The sequence below is a fragment of the Orussus abietinus genome, unplaced genomic scaffold (assembly GCF_000612105.2).
Source record: "Orussus abietinus isolate OABI.00-Male unplaced genomic scaffold, Oabi_2.0 scaffold218, whole genome shotgun sequence".
NCBI classification, from domain to species: Eukaryota; Metazoa; Arthropoda; class Insecta; order Hymenoptera; family Orussidae; genus Orussus; species Orussus abietinus.
The window spans coordinates 149,611-159,224 of record NW_019394389.1 but is presented as its reverse complement, the minus strand read 5'-3'; the positions used below and the strand labels follow the sequence as shown (position 1 = coordinate 159,224).

At 35.3% G+C, this 9,614-nt stretch overlaps 1 protein-coding gene across 1 annotated transcript in view; it reads right to left on the bottom strand.

Annotated features, from left to right (window-relative positions):
- Positions 1-714: 714 nt before the first annotated feature.
- The window catches only part of LOC105699945 (protein shisa-5), a 31,883-nt gene continuing 22,983 nt past the window's right edge, over positions 715-9,614 (bottom strand). The window contains exons 4-5 of the mRNA XM_012425399.2: positions 2,331-2,447; positions 715-2,103 (exon numbers count right to left, since the gene is read on the bottom strand). Of these exons, the coding sequence (XP_012280822.1) occupies positions 2,018-2,103; positions 2,331-2,447 (203 nt within the window). The 3' untranslated portion in view covers positions 715-2,017. The remainder of the gene's footprint in view (positions 2,104-2,330; positions 2,448-9,614) is intronic.

The window sequence follows — 9,614 nt, the reverse complement described above, 5'->3', positions numbered from 1 at the left end:
ATGGGAAGTCCTTAACCAAAGGTTTAATAGTTTTAATTCTACACATTAAAAACAAAATGGTATCCGAAATATAGGCATCTTCCTCTGAAGGCAAAAAGTGTCTTATACGCTTCTATGCTAAAACGAAGGTAACACGAGGTCTCGGACAGAAAATTTAGTTGGCACTAAAATCACAGGTGGCACTCTGCAGTCTATAAGAGATTTCTGTAGTTTTACTTCGGTTTCTTTATAATTATTGTACATAAACGACACATAGAGAATGCCATTTGGAACAATACCCAATATAATTCGACACACCCGTCGATATAAAAACGAACATCGGCAACGTAGGCATTTAGAAAAATCTTTTTTACCGACGTCGATCAAATTTCTCAACGTGTTTTACTTCACTTTAAGGAGCATGTGATACAAGACAGCCAGTTGGATGGAATACCCTGTAAAAAAGTGTCTTGTTTCAATTGACTAATTTGAAGGGTGTTTCACTTTACCTTAAAATTTCAAACGATGTGGTGCACCCACTTCGGAGAAAAGTTTTACAAATATTTTGATGCTTCAGAGGCCAGATTCATATCACCGTAAGTGGAGGAATATAATAATATAAATGGTTTTAAATAAAGTACTGAAAAAAAACAACCGTTTTTATTTTTGAATCATTTATACAAACGGCAAGTAATATAACAATCTAAGTGTCTGATGTTACTGAATTAGACTATATTACATTTTTCATTTCATTCTCTTTATTATAAAAAACATATTACAATGCTCGGTACTATACTAATCGAGGCAAAAAGTATCAAATATGTAGTGGCCTTTAATTTTAGGTTCACTCAGTAGTCTATATATTAGACATGATCGTTTGGCATATTCCTTACAAATACCTATTAATACTTCTTACAACTAATCAGGAGTTCTCTAACAGCAATTTATAGTTTTCCATCGATCAGTATTCATGTACGAGAATCGCAGGCCAAGGTCATGTTCAAACACTTTATCGACGGGGCACGCAAATTAACATCCAAACTAAAACTTAATAAAACCATCCCGTCAATAAAGCGTTAATATACACTGGAAATATTGATGAATGGTAAACTAGGAAAGGCTACTATTTGAATAGAATTGACGTGAAAATTTGAAGTAAGTAATCGGCTCTAAAAAAAAAAAAAAAGAAATTAATACACTAATTATCTTAATACACCATTGGTACTTTTCGTAAACAATAACACCTTTTAGACGCAACAGACACATGTACCTGTTTGACAAGATTATCTTATATTATATATTCATTTCCATTCAAATCGGAAGACATAATTCCTTGGTAAACTAGAAAAATATGTGTATAAAAAAGGTATCTGAATTTAAAAAACCATGTTTATTACTTGTATATTCCTTTAGAGCGCTTTAAGACATTTTGAAAAATCAGAATAACCAGAGAAATGAGTCTAAAGTTATCGGAAAAAATAAATGAATTATTCTCTTTGTTTATAATGCAAAAACCGCCTGCACATCTAATTTATTACGATAGACCATCCATCCATTTTAATCACCAATCATATGTTACAATTAATGGCAAGCATAAAACGTTATAACTTTGAAAACTAATCCTTCAAATCGGTTAACTTTACTCAGTAGTATTCCTGAGAATCTAATGTTACTTCAAGTTCATTAAAATTTTGATAGTTAACTCTGGAAAAATTCATCGATGCATCATTTTTTAAAGATATTACAAATTTGGATGCAGCATTGCATTGTGAAGAATATTAGAAAAAATACATTACGTACTCATTTTTCAACCTGGGATCGGTTAAGTGTCAATCTACATCACAATAGACATTTCTATTGCCTATACGTACAAATCACAGGTAAAACGGCATTGTTTTCAAGAGTGAGTGTTCGCAAAGCTAACAGTAATCGAAGGAAGTCTATTTCAAAGAGTCACTGATAGCTATCTTTGGGAACAATGTACCTAACAATCCAGATCAAAAGGAGATTGTATACCCAGAAATCCTTTGTTATATTATTATTGTGCATAATGCGGATTATGAGGTGCTTGTTTCGCATATGCCTCGTTCGTGTAAGGCGGGGGTGGCACAGGCTGCGATACATCTATAAAAGAAAGAAAAATGATTTCAAAAAGAACTGTAAATTCGAACTCCAATCATCACTAAACTATACTTTAGTAATAGAAGCTATGGATTTATTACCAAGCTATTTGGCCAGCCTTCGTTAATTCAATTACAAATTTACGAAGAAAGAAAATTAATATTATCTATTTTACAGTACCACTGCCGATTAAGTGAATTCTTTTATATCAATTTTTCGGAAACAGTTACCTGGAGCATAAACAGATTGCGCAGGGTACGAATTTTGATTCACTGGTTGGCTAACATAAGTAGTTGCATAGCCTGGTTGAGCTTGAATAGTGTGCACTACACTGGGAACTTGTACGTCTGGAACAATTGTATCACTTATTGGGCACTTACTTTATCAATATCTTTATCATTTCCCAGAGACAGCCAAGAAATATTTAATATATGCTACGATTAACGCATAGCTAAGAAAACATACAAATCATAGATTTGTATTCGTTAATTCTACATAAATGAGATGCATCGTGATAAAAAAGTGAATAATAATAATGAATACAATGGGTGAAGTAATAAAGAACATGTATTAAATGTCAAATGAGGTTTTATTTAAGTCGATTAAAGTAGCAGAATTATTCATTTAGTAATATATTATCATTACGTTCAAGCGGATCTTGCATTATAAATTACGAATTCTAGAAAAAAATACATTTTTTTTTATGAAACTTGTACATATTATACTCATGCCGGTGTATAGAACTACCGCATTAATAAGATTGTGAAATTCTCGTATTCACACAGATTCAAAATATCATTAAGTATAACAGTAAATATATATCTGCAATCACCTTTATGAGGCATCATAGCAATCATCCAATTAAAGCTTAAGCATATGCTAAATAGATCCCTACAATATTTGTAATGAAGCTTTAGTATTCCTTTGTGTAATTATATGTACTGGGTACACGGTGCGTTTAAAATAGAAATATAAATCTAGTCGTACGTAAGAACCTACGTACGTATATTTTTCAAAAATCTCTGTAAAACACCTCTCTCCAAACCATGTCTGCTATAAAAAGTTTTTTTCTTTTTCCCCGAGATATAAGAGTATCTATAATAGCATTAGCCATAAAATATTATATTGACCATACAAATCTAATCTTACACTAAATAGAAATGATTGTTTTATAATAATAATTAAGCAAATGGAATGCGAGTTTATATACTGTTAGGGGCAGCGCTCATCATCTTCTGCACTCATATCAATTGTACGCAACGGGAATGATTTCAAGCCTTGGATGGTCCTGAAAAGAATTGCAAATCTTAAAATTCAAGCCTGTAGAGTTTGTTTTGCGTGCAGAGAGATCACGCTTTGCTAATTCTTAATTGCTGTTTCTGATATAATTAATATCAAGAATTCCCTTCATTTCGATTCTTTATGAAAGTAACTATAATTTTATTATGCGGAACTCTCATGCTTAATATTTGTAACGAGGCAGTGGTGATAGTGGACCACTGTAAAGGTACGAAAATTAATGTCGCGCCACAGAATCATACGCCTTACAAGGAAACATTCCCAAGTGTCCGCCCCCGATCTTATTGATTTTCATATATGTTGAAGAACACAAAAATCTAAGAGACACGTGTTTTTTTTATATCTGCAATGGTCCACATTTAAGGGGTGAAACAACCCCCCAAAGTTTGGCGAAAATTCGATTTTTATAACAATTTTCGTAGAAGCAATGGAGGGATTTCAACGAAACTTGGTATAAACGTATTCTGTATAAGGACAGTGAAAACACAATATTGTTCAGAAATGCTACACCCTCCCAAGGAGGTGAACTACCCTTCAAGCGACATTTTTTTGTAATATCTATTAAACAACATTCCTACTTAAGTCCCACTTACGCGATGTGATTACTCACAAAAAATTAAGAAATACGTGTTTTTTGCTTTTTGCCAATAAACATTTACACATCGGTTGTAAATAATGAATGTAGGTGGTGTACGGGTATATTTCGACTAGCTATATTGGATTATATCGTGACCAATTCACTGTACATAAATCTTGTGAAAGTGCTTATTCCTCAAAAATGTCCTTGGTTTTCATAGCATGCAATTATTTATAAATAAATTTAAAAAAAAGTTTGAGACTAAAATAGTTTCGCAACAGATCCGATGACGCAGTCATCACTCGTTTCCAACTAGTAATATAATCTCCTTGGTGCAACGGTAAAATTGTATTTTTACCGTTTTTACGATAATAGGGTTAGCGATATTCGTAAATAATTACATATTATGAAAACCAACGACATTTTGAGGAATTAGCACGTTCACAAGATTTATGTACAATGAATTGGTCACGATATAACCCAATAAAGCTACTCGGGATATACCCGTATACCACCTACATTCATTGTTTACAACCGATGTGTAAATGATTATTGGTAAAAAGCAAAAAACATGGATTCTTCATTTTTTGTGAGCAATCACATCGCGTAAGTGGAACTTTAGTAGGAGTGCTCGTTTATTAGATATTATAAAAAAATGTCGCCTGAAGGGTAGTTCACCCCCTTGGGGGGGTGTAGCATTGCTGAACAATATTGTGTTTTCACCGTTCTTATACGGAATACGTTTATACCAAGTTTCGTCGAAATCCCTCCACTGCTTCTACGAAAATTATTATAAAAACTGAATTTTCGCCAAACTTTGGGGGGTTGTTTCACCCCTTAAATGTCGACCATTGGAGATATAAAAGATCACGTGTCTCTTAGATTTTTGTGTTCTTCAACATATATGGAAATCAATAAGATCGGGGGCGGACACTTGGGAATGTTTCCTTGTTAGTCTAATTTACAAAATCGAAAATACTTAGAGTAAGGCCGTTTGCACACGTTCCGGCAAAACACACGTTACGGCACTGTACTTCCAACAATATAACTTTTCTTTATTTACATTATTACCATCGAAATAAAACCGGTGCCGGTTTTGTCGGTCGTGTGCAAACGGCGTAAGGCCGCTTGCATACAACTCGGTAAAACCGGCACCAGCACAAACTTTTCTGACAATGTAACTCTCATTTATTTACATTGTTACCGACGAAAAAACCGCTGTCGGCGCCAGTTTTGTCAGTTCGTGTGTAAGGTGCCTAAGAAGAGTTCGTGGCTCCGAGAAAGGCAACGACGTAAGAATCAAGCAGTTTAAATTGTTTAGTCTCCTTCGAAATTCTCGGGTCGTTTCCACATAAAAACAAGGAAATATAAAATTTATACTTTATTTTAACAACCTTTTTCAATAGTGGGCCCTGTCTAACCTATCGGACTTTTGGACTGCAACATTGGATCACGCTCCGAGGAGAAGTTTAATATAATAATTCTAAAAACTTTTCCTTCTCAAATTTCCTTGACTTCAATCTCTTAAATTAAACCTTCCAACATAACCCTAACACCAGAAGATATTTAAGACTGGACAACATAAGTTAAATTCCACTCCGAAAGCAGAATTACAGTTTCTGTTCGACTACCTAGTCCGTAGAATGAAAGATAAATTCACTAATTATTACAAATTGTTCTTTTCATTCCAGATCTCGCAGAGAGAGGTCACATCGATCGGGTCAGATATTTTATTGAGTTTTATACAGGTTAATTTAAAGCCAAAATAAGAAGACATGTCCGAGCGTTCGTTCCGATGGAACTTATTTCTTGAGTTAACAACATTTAACATTTGATAGATATCCAAAATGGACCCTGTATACTTTAAAAGTACCTTTTAATGTGTCGCTAAATGCTAAACTTTAGTTTCAAATGATTCACGTGGCAGCAAGACATTAACGTTAGTTTATAGTTATAGTCATGAAAATGAATGCAGCGTCAAAGTGTTACAAACCTACCATTAAAAATTGAAACTAAATATTTTTTCCAAATCTCACGGTACATTTTGTTTCATATAAAATACTCGTGCATCTGTCTAAAAATATAATAATTTTCCGCAAATCAATCGTTTATGCAATTCTAGTTTTCTACTTCATCCTCCAAAAAAAGAATTAAGATCTAAATCTAATTGGATAAAAGAAAATTAGAAACTAAATTTAAAAACAAAACTTCATTTGGCCAGCCCAAAAATAATAATTATAAATGCTGAACACATTATACTGCTGATCAAATAAAGTTTTGTTTTTAAGTTTTGTTCGTAATTATCTTTTCTCTAATTACATTTATTTCTTAAATATTTTTTTAGAGGATGGAGTAGAAAACAAGATTTGCACAAACATGTTATTTTGGCGGAAATTATCATTTTTTGAACAGATATATGCACATTTTATGTGAAGCAAAGTGTACTGTGAGATTTGAAATAAATATTTAGTTTCTATTGAGCTTTACGAAATGCGCGCTTTATCCGATTCACCGATATTCCGCCCGATGGCGCTCTCTACGTGACAAATAGATCGCGCTATGCAAACGCGTTTTTTGTTTGTAGTTAGTACTTGTGTGGGGAATTCTTTTCTCGACTTCGGAAGAAAATGGCAGATGAATGCACGACGAAGCATTCGAACTGAAAAGTAAAATACCCATATAGAACCTAATGCAAAGAGAAAAGTGAAAAACTATTGTAGACAGAAATACTTCAGTCCAACACGATCAAAACAACAAGAGGCAGAAAATAGAACCGTAAGTCACGGAAAATACCCAGAGAAGGAAAGTAACAGATGAGAGGCATGAAAAAAGGCCGGTTGGAACCGAAGCTCATTACGTGGTGCTAGTTACAAAACCCTACAGGTCAGCACTAGTATTAAGGTGAAGTGAAACACCCTTCAGATCAGTCGATTTGAATACAACACTTTTTTTAAGGGTATTAGACCAAACTGTCCGAAACTTTGACACATCACTCCTGATCATCTAAGAATTGTCCCGACACATTGAAAATTTGGATTTTTGGAAAAAATTATTTAAATTAGCTAAGACCAGAACCAAAATGGCGTCGAGCTCTCATATTTCGATCAATATACAATCATTGAAGACTTTGATATGAGAATCGAAAGGGTCAGGACAATTTTACGACAATTTAGAACACTCTCGTAATAGATAAACTCGCATTTGAACGGGATAAAGGCAAAAGAAGTGTTGTATGCGCTCTATGCCAAAACGATGGTAATACGAGGTCTCGGAGTGAAAATTTAATTGATCTGGAAATCACAGATGGCGCAGGGGGTCCCTCTGCAGTCAATTAGGGCCCGAGAAAGCATGAATCCAGAGGATTTCTGGAGTTTTACTTCGATTTCTTTATAATTATTGTACGAAAACGACAGGTGGAGTATGCCATTTGGTACAATACCCAATATAATTCGACCCAGCTGTCAATATAAAAACGAACGTTGGCAACGTAGGCATTTAGAAAAATCTTCTTTATCAACGTCGACCAAGTTCCTCGACGTGTTTCACTTCACCTTAATAACCTAACCATCAGAAGAGGACCTACACACCCCTCAAAGTTAAAACCGGTTCAGGGAAAAATTCAATAAAGTACCAAAGAACTAAAGCCAACGAAAACAGAATATCTAGTTCACTTCCTACCTAATATATTCAAGGCTGCCATAGAAGTCAGAAAAGGAGCGTATAGAGTCCCCCAACAGTCAATAGGTTTAGATAGGGAGAAGTCCAGCGTAGTTGACTGTCCGAAAGAGCAAAGAAAACAACAAACTAAAAATCGAGTAGACAGTTACATAAATACACTATAAAAGAACCAAATAGTAGCTCTTATAGGCAACTTAGGACTAGACATAAACAATAACGTTTTGGGGACTATAGGGACATCATAGAGGGACAAACAGCGGACGGACGGAGGACCTCTAGAACAGCCCCCCGAAACCAGTAAAGATAGCAACAATAAACCAGAATCTAGTATTAATAAGGCAGGCCCAACTGACCCCCCTCCCGAATTACTAAAAACAAAGAACATCGAGAGAGCCCAATCACTAGCTAAAACTAACATATATAGGTCAAACTGCATGGGCCCGTTTAGAATCCACGTTACTATTAAGAATCCCAACAGTAATATAGGGAATCTACATGGCACGAAAATAAGTAAGAGAATATACAAAAATAACAAAGCCCTAAAAATCATTAGATGATTAAGTAAGGTGACAGTAATGGTAGAGTTGAGTACTGCAGAAACGGCAAATAATCTGATAGGAAACATACAGGCGATAGATACGGAATGGATCGCGGACATCCCCGATTACCTCATTTTTAAAAAAGCCATCGTAAGGAACGTAGACAGAAACATGCCAACAGAAGAAATCCAAGAAGGTTTGGACTGCGGGAACTTAAATACGGACATCACTGGAAAAGAGAGGATCAAAATGAGAGACAAAAATAGAACAAATACCTTAATAGACTCACATTTTATAAAAATTTCGTTCAGAGAGAACGAAATACCGGAAGAAATCACCATCCGGCATATTATCTGTCCAGGGGAACCATGCGTATTTAGGCCTAAAAGATGCCTAAATTATAATAGACTAGGACATGCAACAATTCAATGGAGAACCAACGAAACATGCAACAAATACAGTGGAGACCACAAAGAAGAGGAATGTACAAATGAAGAAGAAAAATACATCAACTGTATAGTAAATCACAGACCAGGATACTGTGAATGCCTCAAATTCATTGAGCATGACATAATTAACAGAATAGGTGCCTATACAGGCTTAGACGAAAAAGAAACAAAAAAAAACATGTTAAAAAACACAATGTAAAAGACACCCAAACGATAGTCAAAGTATTTAAAAAGCGAACTCAAATAAAATCTACACTGTTTGAATGAATGGAAAACAAAATCCTGGAAACAGGCAGCTACCCTAGAACAATGAAAATTACAAAAGCGCTGGTAATGCCAGAAAATAAGCCCAACAAGACAACCACAAACAACCAAGGAGAGAACCAATCTCACAAAAGGAACAACAATCCTCCCACCCTAAAATCCATAGTACCCAAACGGTTAAAGAAGAAAATGACAAAAACCCCAACTGTCCAAAAGTAATGGACACAAATAATAATAACCAAGAAGAAAAGAGTGACATACAAGAGAGGGGATCCGAATAATTCGGCCCCAATCTATCAAGCCCACATATACGGAAGATCAAATAAGCGAGGTAACCAAAAGAAAAACACAACAAAGAGGACACATTAAAACCAGTAACTACACTCAACAAAGAATTCGAACAATCTAACATGTGCCGCGAGAGCGAGCGCAGTATTGGCGCAAAGCCACGCGGCTCTTGCTCGCCTTAGGACCAAACAAACCTTAGCAACGGTACCGGAGAACCGAAAAAACAGTAGAAACGGTACGGAGGGCCCTGATTGGTGCGGGTGTCCTACGCCGACACCTATATAAGTAGGATCAAAATCATATCCGACACCAGTCTCCAAAGAGACAACTATTACGCCTGGAAATAAAAAAACTCGATTCGCAAAACCTGGCCTACGCTCCTGTCTTACATCCTACCGAAGCATTAGTCCCTCTCGACAA